The sequence below is a fragment of the Elephas maximus genome, chromosome 5 (assembly GCF_024166365.1).
Source record: "Elephas maximus indicus isolate mEleMax1 chromosome 5, mEleMax1 primary haplotype, whole genome shotgun sequence".
NCBI classification, from domain to species: domain Eukaryota; kingdom Metazoa; phylum Chordata; class Mammalia; order Proboscidea; family Elephantidae; genus Elephas; species Elephas maximus.
Window position 1 is genome coordinate 43,425,145 of NC_064823.1, and position 21,235 is coordinate 43,446,379.

General features: G+C 37.7%; 1 protein-coding gene across 6 annotated transcripts in view; it reads right to left on the reverse strand.

Moving 5' to 3' along the window:
• The window catches only part of SGMS2 (sphingomyelin synthase 2), a 106,155-nt gene that overhangs the window by 13,958 nt on the left and 70,962 nt on the right, over positions 1-21,235 (reverse strand). For all 6 annotated transcript variants that reach the window (XM_049885565.1, XM_049885569.1, XM_049885566.1 and 3 more), the window contains 2 exons: positions 7,559-8,251; positions 2,767-2,884 (listed from right to left, as the gene is read on the reverse strand). In XM_049885565.1, the coding sequence (XP_049741522.1) occupies positions 2,767-2,884; positions 7,559-8,013 (573 nt within the window). In that variant the 5' untranslated portion in view covers positions 8,014-8,251. The remainder of the gene's footprint in view (positions 1-2,766; positions 2,885-7,558; positions 8,252-21,235) is intronic.

Here is a 21,235-nt window from a genome sequence, read left to right on the forward strand (position 1 = left end):
AGTGTTGGTGTGTGGAGATTTTTGATAGCATTTGATTCACTATGTCTTCAACAGAACACAGGAAAGACCTTTCTTGGTATTTTTGTCTTTCTTAGTTCTTAATTCCTCAGGCCTGTTACTGCTACCCTCAGGTATCCAATTATGCTCAGTACAAATGCTAAATAGAACCTCAAAAAAAGGAAGGAAAAAAGAAAAGAAGGTAGAAAGAAAACTGGGAAGGGGAGAGAATAGTGAAAGTTAGGATTCATTTTTTTTTTTTTTTTTAGTTCTATTCTAGCTCACTGGTACGTCCCTCATCACATATTACAGAAAACTCTGGTTCCTATTAATTTCCTCCTTTTCAGACACCTTTCTATACTATTACTGCACACAGAATTGAAGATACAGAAATTTAAGAGGAGATGCAACTGCTGTAGCTAAGGCTATTTTGAGCCTTCTTAAAGGTTCCTCAAACTGTGACCTCCACACATTACTTCCCACAAAAATAAATTAGCTACTAGGACAGCCTAACTTGGCTGCTGCCAAACCAGAAACCTTACCATCCACACTGTCCCTTCAATGAATAAGAGAAGTCCTTTTTACTTACGTATACCCAAGGAAGCCTTCTCAGGGAAGGGGCATGATACTTGCCCAGCCTAACTTTCTTGTATGTGGCAAAATGGGTTTGAAGCACTAAAATCATTACATGTAAGCCCTAACAAGTAGGCTAAGATTATTCTAAACACACTTTGAAGAACACAAGTTTAGTGACTGCAAACCAAAGTATGGATTGGTAGTTGAACCAAATTATATGCAAAGGATTTATAGTCAACCATGGGATAGACAAGGGAGAATACAACTAGAAAACGATAACAGCCAAGGATTTCACCAAGGAACCTATCGCTGAGATGGCTTGTGGCGATCACATCTGGTGAGTTACAAGTTTTATTAGACATCAGTTTCTGGATTTGACACCCTCCTCCCACAGCAAGTGGTTTCAGTAGCCACAGTTCTATCATTGCTCATATTCACAAAGGGCATTCTATAGAGTCAGCAGGAGACAGGTACATTATCTAAGAGCCTGTGATCTCAAAAATCTAAAGCGCTCTCAAAGCCAGCCCTGAACCACATTTAGAACGCAACCCTGTTCTAATAACACAACCTCACCGCTAGTCAGACAAAGTGATTTGTGTTTGTTTTACTGAATCACAATATAGGCACGTACAGCCTGCTTAAGCTTCAGGAAGAGGCTCTGACATGAACATAGGGTGTTATCAGAGTTTCCGTTATGAGTATACGTAGGTTGGTTATCCAGTGGCACGTTTACTGATGTGGCTTCTGAAAATTGTAACTCTTCCATGGAAGACAATCTTTAATTTACTTGTCCTTCTGTAATGACAGCAATTCTTCCTTGCAAACCTCAGCCGTTACTGGAATGCCTTCATTTCTGTGGCCATTTCTCCATTTAACACTTCACAATAACCCCTTAGAAGTGTTTATTATGCTTCTGAACTCCTCCCATGCCTTAAATTAGTTTCACTAAAGATCAGTCAATGTTTAAATTCAATATGTACACTGTTTTAACGACAGATACTTTATGCTTTGATGGCTGTGGAAAATTATAGCTTCTCTAAACCACACCTATATTTGGTGAGAGAGGCTGTTGACTTCTTTAGAACAACTCTGTTTTTTCCTTCTACCTCAGACATCTGCTTAGTGTTTAGTAAAATATGATGTTAGACTTCATTCCCTTGTCCAGAAAGCACGTGATTTGTAAGTTTCCATTTTTATAAACCAGGGCACACTGGGGTCTCATGATTAACAGCTCTTTGGAGAATTGACTCTTAACTGGAAAAACTGATTAAAAACTGCTCAAGATAGTTTCGGCATGCATCCTTATACCATATCTCAGCAAAAGACCACTCTATCTTTCCAACTGCTCAGGATAAAAACTTTGGAGTTATCCTCGATTTCTCTCAAACCCCACTTAGCACATCCTGTTGATTCTCTCTTCAAAGTATGTTCAGAATAGAACTATTCACCACTTCCACTGCTGCCACCAAGGTTCAAGCTCTTACAATGGGCCATGAGGCCCCACGGGATCTGTGACATACACCGCCCTGACCCTCTTACAATTCCACTCAGCCATACCGGCCTCCCTGCTCATCCTGAAACCCACTGTGACTAAACTATTTTCTTGGCCATCTACCTGCTCACTGCCTCCTCTTTGTTCCTGCCCAAATGCTTTCTTATTAAAGAAACCTTCCCTGACCTCTATATCAAATAGTAACTACTCTCATATTCTTTCGCCCTTACTTAGTTTTATTGTTTTCATCTGACAATCACTTGACTTCACACCATCTGTCCCACTGTAATTTACTTTTTCTTTTTTTAAAAATCATCTGTCATCTCCCAATAGACTATAAGCTCCCAAAGGAGAGGGACCTTGTTTTGGTCATTGCTGTCACCCCAATGCCTGGTACATAACAGGTGCTTCATATTTGTAGAACGAATGCAAGAGTGAATAAATAAACAAGAAGGTAAAAAAGGAAAGAGTCAAGCAGCCAAAGGTAATTTACAGTTAGAAGAAAACAAAATTTCATGCACAAAGATAGATACTTTATGGATACAATTTTGTCCCTCCCCCCCTCCAAATCTGAAGACAAATAGAAAATATGCTAGATTTTAGTTAACACATAGGAAAGGGTCTAGAAGAACGTATGAGACAGAGCGGGTGTTCAATACCTTTTCTCAATTTCCTCTAAAAAGTAACCCAGAGGTACTTACCTTTGGGGCACACTGAAAATGCATCCCAGGCACGGGGAGAGTAGTAACGTACATAGTAACACAGCGATACAGGTATAAAGTTCCCATGATAAAAAAGAATCTGCGCCCCACGATTGACCTAACAGAAAAGTAGAGAAGGGGAAAAACAAGTTTACTGGTTGTTTTTGTTCCTGATGCAATATAAAACAACGTTGAACAGAATAAAGAATAATTCAGTACAAAATGCACTAATAAACCAACCACAGCCTCACAGAGTTTAAAGGCTTGTTGTGAGCTGCCCATCCCTACAATGCCAGGGATGGATTGCACTGTAGTTTTCAGAAATGAGGATTTACATACTTCGATCAATCTAGGTGATTTGGGGCCCAGAAGGAATGAGTCTCAAAAGGGAGCTAAAGTAGACTAATGGCTCTAGAAAAATCACCTCTCCAAAGAAAGTCACTATTTGCCAGATAATTCAATGAGCCTCTCTACGTTTGTAGTCACTCACTGCATTAGTGAAACCCTCTCTTGGGAACATATCCAAAGCATAAGTGAGTCATGGTCATAGAGGAATTAACTAATGAATCAAGGTGATAGTACGTAATTGGACACATAGGGAGATGTGACAAACTCATTTAACCTAAGTTATATAAGCAAGGTTTATTTGGGGACCATCCAAAAATATTTCAGCAATGGGCACGAATGATTTTCTCTATGACTAAATAGATTTTCAGGGAATTAAATTTTGAAGAGGTCCATAGTGTCCTCATATAATTAAGGGCCTTGAAGCTATAAACTGATTAATTTACTCTGATTTTATTGAACCTTGATCAAAAAAGGCAACAACCAAAAAATCCTGCAAGTCCCTTTTACTTTATAATTTTGTGGAGCTATTTGCTTGACAAATATTGGTTCTTTTCCTTCATGACCTGAGTCCTCGGCCTAATGCAGGGGTTTCCAGTCGTTGACTGAGTACACTGTCCTCCAAAGGGAAGGCCTCTACCCATTGGCATCATTGCCTCTTGGGCACCTGAACTGGCATAAAGGGTTCTGAGAGTCCTCACTTCCACCTGAAGATGGACACTTCTTTACTCTTGTGTACTGAGAGAGTAGGTCTATAATCTCTATACTCTGGAGATTTAGGAGCTGAGTGGTGCAATTTTTTTGTTGTTTGTTAAGTGCCACTGAGTCGATTCCAATTCATAGCAATCCCATGCACAAGAGAATGAAACACTGTCCAGTCCAGTGTCATCCTCATAATCGTTGATATGTCCGAGCCCATTGTTGCAGCCACTGTGTCAATCCATCTAGTTGAAGGTCTTCCTTTTTTTTTTTGCTGATATATGAAGCATGATATCCTTCTCCAGGGACTGGTCATTCCTGATAACATGTCCAAAGTAAGGGAGATGAAGTCTCACAATCTTTGCTTCTTAGGAAAAATCTGGCTGTACTTTTTCCATGACAGATTTGTTCATTTTTCTGGCAGTCCATGGTATATTCCATATTCTTCTCCAACATCATAATTCAAAGGCATCAATTCTTCTCCAGTCTTCCTTATTCATTGTCCAGCTTTTGCACCCACATAACCCACCCATAAGGCAATTAAAAATACCATGGCTTGGGTTAGGCGCACCCTAGTCCTCAAGGTGACATCTTTGCTTTTTAACACCTTAAAGACGTCTTTTGCAGCAGATTTGCCCAGTGCAATATGTCATTTGATTTCTTGACTGCTGCTTCCATGGGCATTCATTGTAGATCCAAGTAAAATAAAATCCTTTACAACTTCAATATTTTCTCTGTTTATCATGATGTTGCTTATGGGTCCAGTTGTGAGGATTTTTCTTTTCTTTATGTAGAGGTTTAATTCACACCAAAGTCTGTAGTCCTTTGATCTTCAAAAGTAAGTGCTTCAAGTCCTCTTCATGTTTAAGCAAGAAAGCAAAGTTGTATCACCTGCACATTGCGGGTTTTTAATGAGTCTTTCTCCAATCCTGATCAATGTTCTTCTTCATATAGTCCAGCTTCTCGAATTATTTGCTCAGCATACAGATTAACTTGTCTGTCAGTTTGTCATACTGTGGAGGCTTGTGTGTTGCTGTGAGGCTGAAAGTTATGCCACTGGTATTTCAAATGCCTGCAGGGTCACCCATTGTAGCCAGACTTCAGCAGAGGTTCCAGACTAAGATAGACTGGAAAGAAGGACCTGGTGATCTACTTCTGAAAAAACTGGCCAGTGAAAACTTTACAGATAGCAGTGGAACATTGTAATTCCCCTAGTACATAAAATACATTACTCTAACTCTCCCGTTTCCAGAGCTCTTACACTTTCAAAACTGGCACTGATCAAAGACTTCTGGAAAAACAGGCAATTTCAGGCATGTGATGTATTTCAAGTTTCCTCCAAGATTGTAGTTTTAGTATGGATCAAGGTGCATTCAGGTAACTGTCAGGACTTGTAATTTAAAGAATTATGTACAAATATGTATGTTAGATGCCTGTCTCTCCAACAGCTATTTTAAGAATATTCCACAGGCTTCCTAAGGTCAAAATACAGTAACACCACCTAGACTGGGAGATGAAAGTACTTATTTTTTCCAAGGTATTTCTCTGAAAGGCTTTCCATTTTAGCTCTGCCTCTTCTGGTACTAAAAAAAAAAAAAAGTTGAGTCTCTCCCCTTGGTTAACTGAAATATGATTCACCCTGTGATTCAACCTCAGACCCCAAAAAGTTCTGTTTTGGATGTTGCTTCATGTTGTTACACAAAGTAAAGTTAAAAGCAGGAATTATTATGAGTCAAGTATATTCATTCCAGCCTTTTAAACACAGCTGTACATAGAACTGAAAACTTACTCAGGTGAAACATGTACTCTGAAGCCTTACTTAGAGAATTACTATTAATGATTTTATTTCCATAAACCCAAAAACCAAACCCACTGCTGTCGAGTCGATTCCGACTCTTATTTCCCTAGCTTTGAAAAATGCTTTCAAAAAAGAAAGAGCAAGTAGGATTTCCTATTTAGCTGGGATATTCAAAACCAATACTGAAGATTATTCCACTAATTATTAAAATATAAGATCCAATTCTAACTAAAAAGTAAAAGGACAAACTAATGTCACCCCCTGCACCCCCCACATTTTTTATACTGAGTTGTGACTGAAACATCATTGAAATGTGTGGCCCAGCTATGGAATCATGAGTTCTGACATGTTAAAATTTATGGTAGTAACAGAGAGGCGGTTAACAACAACTGTCCAGATGAAGATTCAAGTAAACTGAGGTGAAGACTGTACTTCAGGGTGGAGGCCCTGGACAATTTCTATTTTCATGTACACATGAATAACACTTTGCTCTAAATTAAAGGAGATAGCAAATATCTGAGGCCCAAGCAGGCTTTCTTATATTCAGTGTCAGTTCCACACACTAAAAAGAAAAGCACTGAAGTTCAACAAATGTATTCTTTGTTTTTAGCACAAAGCATACTAAGTAAAAGATAACTGGGAACTATGAAGAATATTCTGAGATACGTTAAGGAAAATGTTTAGGAATGACTTCAGCTTTTGGAATAAGTTTTCAAAACCATAAAGTTGTATTTGGGGAACTCTTCAGCAAAGATAGGTTGAATTCCTCTAATCTCAAAGCAGCAACCAAATGAAAGAATATAGCATAATTTCTCTCTTCTAAAATGATCTTGGCATTTATACTGAAATTCCATTTCACTTTGAATTTTCTTAATTGTATTGACTAAGTTTTGCTGTCTCTATGCTATGCATTGTTCCCCCGTCTTCAGATCAAAAAAGAGATATGGTCAAGCTCTTATTCTCTGTGGAAACTTAAATTTTTTTTTTTTAATCCTTCTAGTTCTAAGATCAACATGGACTCTTATATTTTTTTAAAGCCCCTGCTTATGTTTTGCTCAAACTTATATTTTACTTCATTTAATTACTAGAATCTTAGTAGAGAACAAACATTCAAGTGACAAATGAGATGAAAAGGGAAATTGAGGGGATTTATTTATTTTTTGGACCAACAGCCAGAATTCACACAGGGAAGCAGACATACCCACTTCAGAGCTCTGTCCAATTTTTCAATGTCTTCAAAGTAAAAACACCTGACCTACTACTTCCTGATTCCTGCTATTCCAAAACCAGGAGGCTGAAACCAGTGAACTAAGAGCTTCTTTGTGGTGCCGTGGGAGAAACAGAAGGCACGTTTACTTTAGAAATCTAAAACCCAAACCACACAGACCCAGTTCTAAATTCAGTTTCTCAAACAAACTCTTGTGACTGGACTGCCAATAAGAAAAAGGAAAAGAAATGTAAAATTTGAGAACTCCTGAACAGAGGCAAACCTTAAATCATGCTATTGCCTGTAGACCAATATAGTCATCACATTATCAGTAACAGGGAAAAAAGCTTCCTGCCCTACCCTTTCCCCTCCTGTCAAGAGCCTGAAATAAAACAAGCATGATAAAGTGAAAGTTATTCCTCTCCAAGACTCTTTTATCCCATTGCATCATATTAATACCATAGCATTAAGTTCTTGTAATCAGGAACTGCACCTTAAATACATAAACTCTGAATCACCCACCACAGCACTTGCCACTTTCACACAGAGTTGCTCAATAAACATTTATTTAATATTGACTGAATTTATTCAATGTGGTCAACCTTTCTGCTGCTTCTTTCCTTTCATCAAATGCCTCAACAAGACTGACTTTATCAGATAAAGCTGGGAAAGATAATTTCAATTACACATCTGCCCGCTTAAACTAATAGCAACCCTTCAAAAAACATACTAGACCTACTTACTTGTATCTCAGAAACAGCCACTGGGTGATCCACAATCCAACTAATATAATCCCATTTATTTCTGATACAGAAAATGCCCACTTCACCCGATCAATGTAATCAAAAAATTTGTCTGGGAGTGGAGGGCTCAGTTCCTTGGGAGGGACCCTCTCATGTACAACTGTGATCATGACGGTTGTCAAGACCAGGTTGAAGAGAGCGTACACGAAGGCAATGCCTGTTTTCCACCACTCTAGGGGAAATTTGTTCCTTGATTCAGTGGGCATTGCGATTTGGATATAGTCCGGGTACTTTTTGGTACCCTTTCGCAGCCCATTGGATAAACTCTTAGGTTTACCATTGCCATTTTTGTTTTCTTCTTCAACAGGTTCAGCAGGTCTTGTATAAGTGCTTGTAGGGTCATTGGTTTGATTTTCCATATGCTCTTCAAGTTTTGCTGTCTCTATGATATCCATTGTCCCTCAGTCAAAAAGGAGATAGTCAAGCTCTTCTTCTTTGTGGAAACTTAAATCTTTTCAATTCTTCTATTTCCAAGATCAGCATGTACTTTTACAACTGGTTTTGTTTTCTAACACAAAATGTAGAAAGTCAGCCATCTGAATTCTGTTCTTCCCACGCAGCTATCTGGTGTACATTTGCCACTTTCAGGAAAGGGAGCCAATTCTCTTTCCCCAAAAGATGTTACTATCCCACCTGCAAAAACAAAACAAAACTATGTTCAGAAAATGTGCTTGTCTGATCATCAACCATCCAAACAATAACATTGTCAAAATAAGGAAAGAAATACCAAAGCCATTCACTTTACAAATACATCGTCAGAACAAAGTTAAAGCTGCTGAGATCAAGTTTATTTATAAAATATTGAATTGTTTGATCTTGGAATTCTTGTCTCTTTTTGGACTGATGTCAATATAAATAGGAACATTCTAACTAGCAATTCTCTTTAAAATTCTTAAAATTCCCTTTAAAAGTCAGGACCCAACATCTCAACATTTTATCAGACACTATTACTTGTTGCTAACCATGAAGTCATAATAGGCTAGAACCTACCCAGAGTTCACATCATTCCTTCCTAATGGTGGAGCTTTTCTATGAATCTTAAAGAGTGGAAAGCTGTGATGAGTTGCATTTATGCACTGAATAACTGCTACCCTGCATCTGTCAAAATTGTCAATTTTCTATTTTATTATAATGAAACTGGTGTCGGTTTAAGAACACAGTCAAGTTACAGCTACACATTCAAGATATTTACAATGACCCTGCCTCAGTTTATAGTTTTATATTCAGAGATGCACACATAGAGAAGGAGAGCTGGCAGTCTTCAAAATAACACTGCATAAGATACACAAAGTCTTAGCTATGTCTCATTTGGGTACAAGAAGAATTTGCTACTTAAATGATAAAATAGTTTACTACAATTGACATGGAAAATCAGTTAAACATTTTGATAGTGGTGAGCTACCATGATTTCTACTGAACAACAGAAACCAGCATCCAGAGGACCAGCTTGGGGGTACTTACCACAATACTGATGAGGAAAACAGTGCCTTCAGCTTATGCTCCAGAGGCCCCAAGAGCACACACTTCTTTATAACACAGAGCACCACCATCAACTCTTTTATACTTGCCGGCAACACGGCCCCAGCTGTTCTCAATTTAGGAAAGCAGTATTTTAGTCCTGCCTAGGGATCCAGCCACCTGAAGAGGTTTTCAAACCTCGTAATTAGTCCCCACCCTGAGTACGCTACACAACTTAAGCATAATCCTTTGCATTTTAAAGGCCTCCCTTTTGGGGTAACTTCAAGAAAAAATAAGGGGGAGGAAAAACTCAAACCGGTGACAGCTAAGCCTTTATGTAATGAAAGAAAAATGAAAAAGTTAAAATGGCACAGTCGGTATGTAAGGCAATATTTGTTTACAGTTATGGGCGGCAAACAGATCAACCACTAGTGTTTACTGAGGACCTAAACCCCCCAGTACTGAGGAATATGTCAAGGGAATTAAAAGGCATCTTTAAAAAAAGACCTGACCTGAACATTTACTCAAATAGCTTGCAGACTGACTGGAGAGATAAAACTAAAACAACAAAAGTACTGGAGGAGACTAAAAGGCATATTAAGAAAGGAAGGAAAAGGATAAGGTGATCACTAGATAAAAACAAAGGTTTAATTGTAACTTATCTCTGCGCTCCTGACAAGATGTGTGCCCCCAAAAGCACTGTCCATTCCTGAGGAAGACAGAACATGAGGAACTTTGGCTTGGTGGAGAAATGGAGGATCATTGGAAGAGGAAAGGCCAGGAGATGGGCAGCAGCTAGAGGTGGTTAATAAAAATTTTAGACATCTCACCTTTCTCTTGCACCTTGGAAAAGCCCCCTGCTAGTAACACATTAGCACCAGGATGAGAAAAGACCAACTGCCCTCTCTGTAAAATGGGACTGACAGATATTCTCTGTTGGGTAAATCACTAGCACAATGTTGTGGGCAGAGTTAAATATGACAAAGAGGTGCCTTAGTAAGGAGATATTTTCCAAACAAACCTTCAACAGCATGGACTACCAGTTCTAACGGAGGTACCAAACACAAGCTCAGCCATTGCTAAATTACCAACTCTAGCCTAATCCACTCATAGCATTTTGCCAAACTATCATCCAAATTTCCGCCAACTTTACTCCACATTTGCTCTTAGCCTGGTGTTCATATGTGGAAGAAGCTTGTGATTTTGAAACACAGTTTCACCAGTGGACATACAGATGGTCTTTAGAAGGCAGCCACCCAGTTCTAGAATACAGAATGTAGAACAGAAGAAGAAAAGCCAATTAGTTACTTCTTTTTCTTTTTAAAGAAGAAGCACTCAGCTATCCACCTCATGGGACGACTGACTGTGAGGATGACTGAAATAATTAATCATGAAGAGCTTTGTGCTCTTGGGAATAAGGCTGCTCTGTGACTGCAAAGCCCATTTATTGTCATTAGTACCAGGATTGATATTTTCCTTGGGATTTCATTAAGAAGATTAATATACAAAGCACAATCATCATGCGTCAACCAATCTCGGGACTCGATGTGATGATTACAACATACTCATTTCTATAGTGATCCTTTCCCACCAGTTAAGTGTCTGGAAAAGTGACAAAAGCTATAAAATAGTTCAACTCAATGAATGGCAATCCCATTAGTTTATCTGTTTACAAAGCAAATGAAATGCTTTCCAAGATACCTTACGTTGCAAAATACTGAAAGTTAACCTACATAATATTGAAAAAATTAAAGATCTCTACAGACTAATCTCTGATTTGAAGGCAAATGCAAAAATCTGAAAATTTTAGTACAGAAGATATTGTTTTGTTAGTATTTTTTTAAGAACTAAGTATGATTTATTCCAGAATGGGAGGAAAGTTAAAAATAAGAAATGATTGCAATAAATATGTCACAACATAAGAAAAAGAAAAGATATGATCATCTTGAATGAAGTGAACAAGGCATTTGATAAAATTCAATATTTACTTAACTTTTTTTGGGGGGTGGGGCATTGAATAATAGAATTAGAGCTATATAGGCAGGTTTTTCAATGCCAATATCAGAGCGTTCGTATGTAAAATAAGTCCTAATATCTAGCAGTGTGAATCTTCTTTTGTTGTCCCCCTTTTTATTTCTAAATTAACTTTAGAATCCTTTTTGGTTAAATTACTGGAAAACATGTTTAGTAGGGATCACTGTACTTCTCTATCTCACTTCTATCACCACTATTATTTAAAGCTGCTTTAAAAGTTCTAGTCAATAAACCAAGAAAAAGAAAACACCAAGTAATTATTGAAAAACAGAAGAGAAAAAGTTAACTTGGAAATAATTGTCTACCTCAAAAATCCAAGATTCAACTGGAAGGCTAAGGTTCTGTTTACAAACTAAACACACACACACACACACACACACACACAGCTCTCTTATAGAACAAGTAATAACCAGTTAGAAAAGCTAATAAAAATGTTAAATACTTAATAGCTACTACAACAATAACATAAAAATGCCCTCAAACCCTAATAATTAAAAGGAAAGATTCTGAGTTTATATGAAGAAATAAGTTATATCATGTTCACCGAAGAGAAATCTAAATTTTATACTATAACAGATTTGATTTTACCGTATTTACTGGGAATAAGAGCACTCTGAGTGCAAAGGATAGATAGTTGTACTTCTAGGTCAAAAGAAGGCAAAAACCTATTTTCTTTTAATAATCTCAACAGGATTTTTCCCGTAATTTGACAAAATGATTCTAAAGGTCATCAGGGAGTAAAAACGTGATTAACAGTCAAAGACTTGCACCACTAGATATGATACTATGTTACATAATTAAAATTGGGGCAATGGCGCTTTAGTCAATTATTCTATTTTACCCTAAAGAAATAAGTATGTACATAAAATTTTGCTACCAGTGTGTTTTCAACACAGTTATTTATAAGAGAAATCCAACAATAAGAGATTAGTTAAATAAATTATTAGATATCCAATATCCAACAATAAGAGATTAGTTAAATAAATTAAGGTTATTGTTACTAACCAAAAAGTTAGTGGTTCAGATCCACCCAGAGGCACCTCAGAAGAAAGGGGATTTACTTTCGGAAGATGACAGCCACTGAAAACTCTATGGAGCAGTTCTGCTCTGTACACATGAGGTCGCCATGAGTTGGAATTGACTTGGTGGCAACTGGCTTGGTTTTGTTATTTAATATGTGAAATACAGTGCATTGATATAGTAACTATAAAACTATGAGACAGGTATATAAATATTATGTATAAGAAAGATGCTGTTTTCAATTAAGTAGAAAATTTGATTAGAATAGGCAGTGTAAAATCTCAATAATTCATATCAAAGGTTATGGTTTAAAAAAGAGTGGGAACGGAGCCATGTGATAGATAGTTAAGATAGGTAGATAAAAAAGGCACAAGTATGAAAGGGCTCACTCCCATGAGTTTCTCACAGCAGTTCTCACCATGGCTCAGTGATTGTATCCTGCAGCGGCCAGCAACTGAGCACAAACATGGATTCAGCCCAACAGCTTAGAGATGCTTTGCTTACTACATTTGTAAGTCTGCCCAATTATACATTTGAAGTGTTTAAGATCAGATAGATATATTAAATGTGTACATATAGTTTAAAATTGAAGGAAATTTATCTAAGTTTATACATGGGTTTCAATGTTTAAAATAATCTGCTAAAGAGAGAAGTTAAACATTAATAAAACAAAACATGTTTTTACCATTTACAGATTGCAAATATGAAAGAAGAGATTTGCAAATCGAGCTTAAAGACTTAGGAAAAACTAGGTTTTGAAACAGAACTTTAATAAATTGAATATAGATTGAAAAAAACAGCTGATAAAACCCATCCATTGCCATCAAGTCAATTCTGACTCACAGCGACCCTACAGGACAGAATAGAACTGCCCCATAGGGTTTGCAAGGAGTGCCTGGCGGATTTGAACTACCAACCTTTTGGTTATAGCTATAGCTCTTAACCACTATGCCACCAGGGTTTCTAAATAGCTGATAAAAAAACCAAAAACCAAACCCAGTGCTGTTGAGTCGATTCCGACTCATAGCGACCCTATAGCGACCCTAGGCTCCTTAAATATAAATCTTAGATAAAAAAAAAAAAAAATTCCCCATAAAGCCATTAAAAAATCAAGTTATAGAATAAAACAAACAAAAAATAATAGTTCTCAGTAAATGTTACCTATGTACCAGGTACTGTACTTCATGCATGATCTAATTTAATCTTCATAAAAGCCCTAGGGAATATTCTTAGCCCAATTTTAAAGAAAAGTAAGTGCAATAAAGTCAGTTGCCCAAGGTCAGATGAGTAGAAAAGTGGCAGAGCCTGGATTTGAACCCAGGAATCTGACCTCAGAGCCCCTGTTCTTCTACATACTACGACATCTACTACAATCACAGGTTAAAAGGTCAACAATATAGTCAGTGAAAAAGGTTGAGGCAATCAACTATGATTTTTTCTTAAAGAGATACATAAATGCATAGGAAAGTCCTCTAGATAAATAGCATTATAGGTAATTTTCTAGTCTATAATTTTAAAAAATCAATATAAACTTAGAAAAAAATTTTAATAAAATAATTTACTCCTCTTGTGGAAAGAAAAACAACAATGGAGGGTGTTAACTGTTCCCCTGATACCCTATAATTACTATTACTAATAAACTACCATACCAAATTTATAATATGCATGTATCACATTTTGCTAGGAAATCTCATGTCTACAAAATTTTTTCAGCAACCAAGACATCTTAATTTTTCCTTATTAACAGTGTTAGAACTTAACCTGTTGGTAAGAACCTTCCCATCTAAAATGGGTAGGTACTAATATGCTTACAAACATGAGGGTGCCTTGTGGGTCATGGGGTTCTATGTCAGAAGCACCCACAAAATTTGTTAAATATTTTTACTAACAAGTTTTTGAAAACTGAAAAGAAGACCCACTGTTTGTGACATAATTTCCCAACACAAGTAACATGCAAGAGTCCTCGTCAGATGACTACAAGTTTTTATCCTGCCACATCTGTCTGTGGGTCCCACACCTCTATAGGTATGATAGGATTGTATATTTGGGAAACAGGTAGGCTTGTAAGGTACCTTGGTGACGCTTGATTCTGACAACAGGCTACAGAAATTTTTTTTTTTTTTTTTTTACATCAAAGACAATTGAAAAATCAGCTATAATGACAGTACTGCTGAACTTTGGGTAAGACATGCTTGGCTAAAAGATAGATGTACTTCTAGTACAAAAGATGGCAGAAATCTATGGGTAAAGGACTTGAATAGACATTTCACCAAAGAAGATAAACAAATGACCAAAAAGCACATAAAAACATGCTCAGCGTCATTAAAAAAAAAAAAAAAGAAGCGTCATTAGGGAGATACAAATCAAAACCACAGCAAGAGGCTGCTTCATCCCCACTAGGGTGGCTGTTACAGAAAAATAGGAAACAAGTGTTGACAAGGATGTGCCGAAATTGGAACCCTTATCCATTCTAGTGGGAAAACAGCTTTGCGGTTCCTCAAAAAGTTAAACATAGAGTTATCATGTGACTCAGCAATTCCAGTCCCAGGTATATACCCAAGAGACTTGAAAGCAGGGACTCAAACAGATACGTAAGTAGCCAAAAGGTGTAAACAACCTAAATAACCATCAATACATGAATGGATAAACATGATGTGGTATATACATATAATACATACTTAGCCATGAAGAGAAATGGGTATATACATATAATACATACTTAGCCATGAAGAGAAATGAAGTCTTAATGCATGCCATGACATGGATGAACCTTGAAAACATTATGCTGAGTGAAATAAGTCAGTCACATAAGGACAAATAGTATATGATCTCCCTTCTGTGAAATATCTAGACTAGAAAAATGTATAGAAGCTAAAGTTTATCAGTAGTTACCAGGGGCAGGAGGAAGGGAGAAAGGGAAAGTTATTGCTTGGAGGGTACTGAGTTTCTGTTAAGGGTGAGAAAAACATTTTGGAAATGGATAGTGATCACGGTGTACACATGAGGAATATAATTAATGTCACTGAACTGTATACATAAAAATGTTGAAAATGCAAATGTTTGTTATGTGTATTTTTACCACAATAAAAAACAAAAATAGAGGCAGAAGCCTTATTTAGAATCTCATATTAAGGTAAATTGGATAATTTTAGTCCTGTATCTACTTGTTATAAGATAAAGATATAGCCTTATTGCAAATCAGTAGGGACAGAAAGTAATTCATGGTTGCCTGGGGCTGCAGGTGGGAATGCAAACTGACTGCGTATGGGCTGGATGTGTCTTTTTTGAGGGATGGAAATGTTCTAAAATTGGTGGTAATGATTGTATATTTATAAGAAATCATTGAATTGCACCCCTAAATTAAGAGAATGTTATGGTATATAAATAATGCCTCAAATAAGCTGTTAAAAAAATATATATGTATATAATATACACACACATAGTGGAATTCCTGGTGGCATAGTAGTTAAGAGCTAAGGCTGCTAACCAAAAGGTCAGCAGTTCAAATCCACCAGCCGCTCCTTGGAAACCCTATGGGGCAGTTCTACTTTGTACTATAGGGTTGCTATGAGTTGGAATCAACTCGACAGCCACAGGTTTGGTTTTGGTTTTATATACACAACATGTGTACACATACCTATATATGTGTGTGTATACATATAACGTATATATATAATGTATCTATGCATACGTATATATCTGTATATATGTATATACGTATACATATACACACACAAACACACACACTGTGAAAGCCAGAAAACGTGTAAGGCAGAAGCCTGTCAGAAAAGGAAAACTCAAATATTTTCCACTAATAGAGAGTAACAGAAAAGTGGTAAGACTGTACCCTGTCAAAGGCAGAAAACTTGCAAGACTCAGAAAAACAAGGCAGTCCAGTCAAGTTCTGGCTCTTAGAAGTGTCACTGTATGTTCCATTGAGATAAATTGTTTCTAGAGAACAAGAAACCTATACTATGTTATTATATTCCAGGCTCACTCATCCCTTTGGAGTGCAGCTGAGCACTCCTTAACAGTAATTCTGAATTAACATATAATGCTAAGTTTTTATGGACAAGATCTAGAACCAGCCAATTAAAAGCAAATTCTTTAACAAAATTTGTGTAAATTGTGCTCCAACAACAAACTTGTAACTAAGCAATATGAAGTGATAAAAAACAGATGAATTTTCTAACAGAATTCATCAGAATTTACTATGGGTTGGATTAAAACGGGGGAAAATAATGACCTTGAGTTAGTGGTCTAAAATATTGTTTACTTAAATGGTTAGGTAGGTTGAAATGAATGCATATTTACAATCCTGACGCACATCTTTCCTGATTTTAAGCCACTCAGTATCCCCTTGTTCTGTCTGAATGACTGTCTCTTGGTCTATGTTCAGGTTCCTCGTAAGCACAATTAAGTGCTCTAGAATTCCCATTCTTTGCAATGTTACCCATAATTTGTTATGATCCACACAGTTGAATGCCTTTGCATAGTCAATAAAACATAGGTAAACATCTTTTTGGTATTTTTTGCTTCCAGCCAAGCTTCATCTGACATTAGCAATCATACCCCCCGTTCCACATCCTCTTCTAAATCTGGGTTGAATTTCTGGCAGTTCCCTGTCGATGACGTACTGCTGCAACCATTTTTGAATTATCTTCAGCAAAATTTTACTTGCGTGTGACATTAATGATATTGTTCAATAATTTCTACATTCTGTTAGATCACCTTTCTTTGGAATGGGCACAAACATGGATTTCTTCCAGGAAAGCTAGGAATGTGGGAAAGCTAGCTCTACATTCTTAGCTTTCCTTATATACCCCAGAGATTTATAAACCTAGAAACTGATTTCCTTAGGTGTTAATACTTGATACTCCGTAATGGGAGCCTGCATAGATTTCTCCACTGAAGTGAGGGGTTTCAAAAAAAATTCCATTTAATATTTCAAAACGGTATTTAAGTCTGATATTGGAGCTTATATTTTCTACTAAGAACAATGGTTAGTCTAATAAATAGAAAAAAGAAAATGCTGGGTATAACAACTTGACATTACACTCCCCAAACCACACAACACTTTCTAAACGATATTAGCAATCTCTTCCTAAGTAAATAAATAGATCACAAAACCAACAACAAAAAAACACAAATGAACAACAACAATTTTTTCCTTTTTATATTTGGAAGACTACTATCTTATTAAAGCAAAACAAGGATAAGAAATGAGAGGAAAAGAAAAATGAGAATAGTTCCTTAAAAATAATTCCAGAGCTTCTGGCCAACATTGTACTATAGACAGAAGCACCATGCTGTCCCTCCACAGCAAAGACCCAAAAAACTAAGTAGAAAAGAGACAAACGTGAATCCTTGAACCCTAAGTGTCAAATGAATAGATAAAGAATTCAGCCAAGCACCAAACAGAATAAGAAACTGATAGAGAAAAGACAGCAAGGAGAGATACGTATGGAGGTCCTCTATCAGCTAACGCAACACGGATTCACCATCTTGGACTCTTGTCAGAGATTGGTGGACAGGGAGCACAGGGAAAGCAGCTTCATGGAGCTCCCATCAGGAGAAGGAACACCCGGTAACCAGCGATATATGCTTTCCCACCCTTCACCCTTCTCCCCGCCTGCTCGACCTCCCCCACTTCACAGATGGCTGCGGTTGCTCTGGCAGCCGAGAAGTGCAGGGTCCGTGCCACTTGGATCTGCCCCACCAACATCGGAGAGCAGTGGACAGGGAGTATGGTATGGGAAAGCAGCTTACAGGGGCTCCCAGCAGGAGACAGAGCGCCCGGTAACCAGCGATACATGCTTTCTCACCCCCCATCCTTCTCCCTGCTGCTGGTCAGCCTCCTCTGCTTCCCACCAGCTGTGGTCTCCTGGCTGAGAGAGACAGGCTTTGGCTGACTGGCGCTTGGATTCGCCCTGCCCATGTGGCTGGCTCCCAAAGTGCCATTTGTTTGTTGCCATTGCTTTTTACTGCTTCTTTTGGTTCTTTCCAAACCTCTTACCACCTCTCCCTCCTTTCTCTTGAACACCTGCCTCAGTGTGCCATCTTTGCTTCTTCCTGAAAGGCGAAAAGCACCGCTCGACTGGGGAACAGCTTTCCCCAGCCCACCACCATGCTGGCGGGATACCTGGAGCTTTTTTTGCTTCGTTTTGTTTTGTTTGTTTTCTTGTCCTTTTTGAGGCTTGGGAGCCCCTTCTAGCCGGACTGTACTGTGTGGCTTGGGAGCCACTACCCCAGTCTGCGCAGCTGCATCAGAGGGATCCCTGGGGGCATATCTTTTTGTCTTTCTTCATTTCTCAGTTTCTCATCACTCAATAATTACCTTCTTTTCCTGTTTCCTGAATACCTGGCACCGTGTGACATCTCTACCCCTTTTAGCCAGGCTGTACTGCATGGCCTGGGAGCCACTTCTCCAGTCCTTGAAGCCACACTGGTGGGATCCCTGGAGACTTTCTCTTTTCTAGTTGTTATTTATTTATTTTTCCCCTTTTGTTTTTCTACATTTCTCATCTCTCCACTCCAACAGCAAGCTCCCTTAGCACTTTCTTTTTTTGATCTGTTTGTTTGTTTTTGGCTCCTGTTTCTCTCTCCTCTTTCCCATACCCATCTTAGCTCCACACATCACAACCTACCCCCTCCTACCCACCTATCTGCACCATGCGCTGAACATTACACCCCTGAGCAGCACAGGCATAGCCTACTGGAACCTGCTCTCCACTGATTCCCAGCCAACCCTGTTGGCCCTAGCATGTGCCACAAACTACCTATCCCAGCACCCCGCTTCAGGAGGACCTGCCCCGCTGCATGATAGCTAAGTAACTGGCCCTGCCCATTGGACAAGGAGGTGAAAAGTATCGTACCCACACATGAGCAAACGATAAAGAATGTACAGCTCACCTGTTCAAATATAACCAAAAAAAAAACAAAAACAAAAACAAAAAATGATGAAACAAACAAATCTACAATCAATAAATGAAGAAAATAACTACTGAATGTCCTGAAGACAGCAGACAATATCAAAACATATTAAAAAACAGGACAGGATGGTTCCAGTAGGCATCCAAAATGAGATACCATATGACTTTCTAGTAGAAGAAAAGGCGCTAGAACTACCTGATGGGGAATTCAAATCTCTAATATTCAGAGCTATCCATGAGTTGAAGCAAAAAGCAGACAAAAATGAGGAAAAATAGACATACATATGGAAAAGACAGACAAATGCATGGAAAATACAGACAAAAAAACTGGAAGAATTCAGGAAAATAATACAGGAATAAGATGCCAAAACAAATTCACAACCAGAAATCACACAAAAACAACAACTAGAATTCCAAAAGATAAACAACAAGATTTCAGACATGGGCAGTGTCATGGAAGGGCTGAGGAACAATTTTGATATGATGGAAGACAGGATCAGTGAAGTTGAAGACGAACACTTGGATACAACACTAGTTGAGGAAAAATCAGAAAAAAGAACGAAGAAAAATGAAGAAACCCTGAGAACTATGTGGGATACAATCAAAAGCAAAATTTTTCAAGCGATCAGAGTTCCAGAACAGTGGGAGAAAGCGGAAACACAGAGAGAATCACTGAAGCATTGCTGACAGAAGACTTTCCTAATACCATGAAAGATGAAAAGCTGACCATCCAAGAAGCTCAATGAGCCCCATATATGATAGACCCCAAAAGAAAATCACCAAGGCATATCATAATCACACTTGCTAAAACCAAAGACAAAGAAAGAATCCTGAGAGCAGCTCGAGAAAAATGAAAAGTCACAGAGGAGAAGCAATAAGACTAAGCTCTGATTATTCAGCAGAAACCATGCAGGCAAGAAGGCAATGGGATGACATATATAAAACCTTGAAAGAAAAAAATTGCCAACCAAGAATAACATATCCTGCAAAACTCTCATTCAAATACGATGGTGAAATTAAGACATTTCCAGATAAACAGAAATTCAGGGAATATGCAGAAACCAAACCAGGCTTACAAGAATTATTAAAGGGAGTCCTTCAGCCTGAGAACAAACAACCTCAGACCACAGTCTGAAGCTAGGATGCAAGATTGCACCAGCCAGGTACCAACTTAGGAAATGAACTTTCAAGGACTATCCAAAACCAAAAGAATTATAACAGGGAATTAGAGAGGTTAATCTGTAAATAACAACATCAGAACAACAGAAGAGGGAATAAACAGTGTAAGTATAGAACTTTTAATAGAGAGGAAGCCAAGGTAATACCAAGTAATAATAGACTGGCTCAAATCTAGGAAAATAAGGGTAAATTTCAAGGTAAACACAAAGAAAGTTAACAAACCCACTAATCAAGATAAAGAAGAAAAACATAAAGTCTCAGTAAAAACAAAATCTACAAAAACAAAGGAAATGAAACAAAAAAATTCCACAAACAAAAGGAATTCAGCACAGGTGAGTAAAAGAACAAAAAAAAAAAACATTTGCACTACAAAATGACAGCATAAACTCACACCTATCAACAATTACGCTGAATGTAAATGACCTAAATGCACCCATAAAGAGACACAAAGTGACAGAATGGATTAAAAAACAGGATCTATCAATATGCTGTCTACAAGAGACACCTTAGTAACAAAGACGTAAATTTATTAAAAATCACAGGATGGAAAAAAATGTACCTAGCAAACAACTACTAATAAAGAGCAAGAGTGGCAATACTAACCTCAGATAAAAAAGACTTTAAAACAAAATCCACCGTAAAAGACAAAGGGCACTATATAATGATTAAAGAGATGATCCATCATGAAGACATAGCCATAATAAATATCTATGTACCCAATGACAGGGCTCCAAAATACATAAAATAAACTATAACAGTACTGAAAAGTAAAATGGACAGCTCCACAATACAAGTAGGAGACTTCAACACACCACTCTTGGTAAAGGATGCAACATCTAGAAAGAAACTCAACAAAGATACAGAAGAGCTAAAGGGCACAATCAGCCAACTTGACCTCATAGACATATATATAGAAAGCTCTACCCAACAGCTTCAAAGTACATATTCTTTTCCAGTGCAAATGGAACGTTCTCCAGAACAGACCACATTTTAG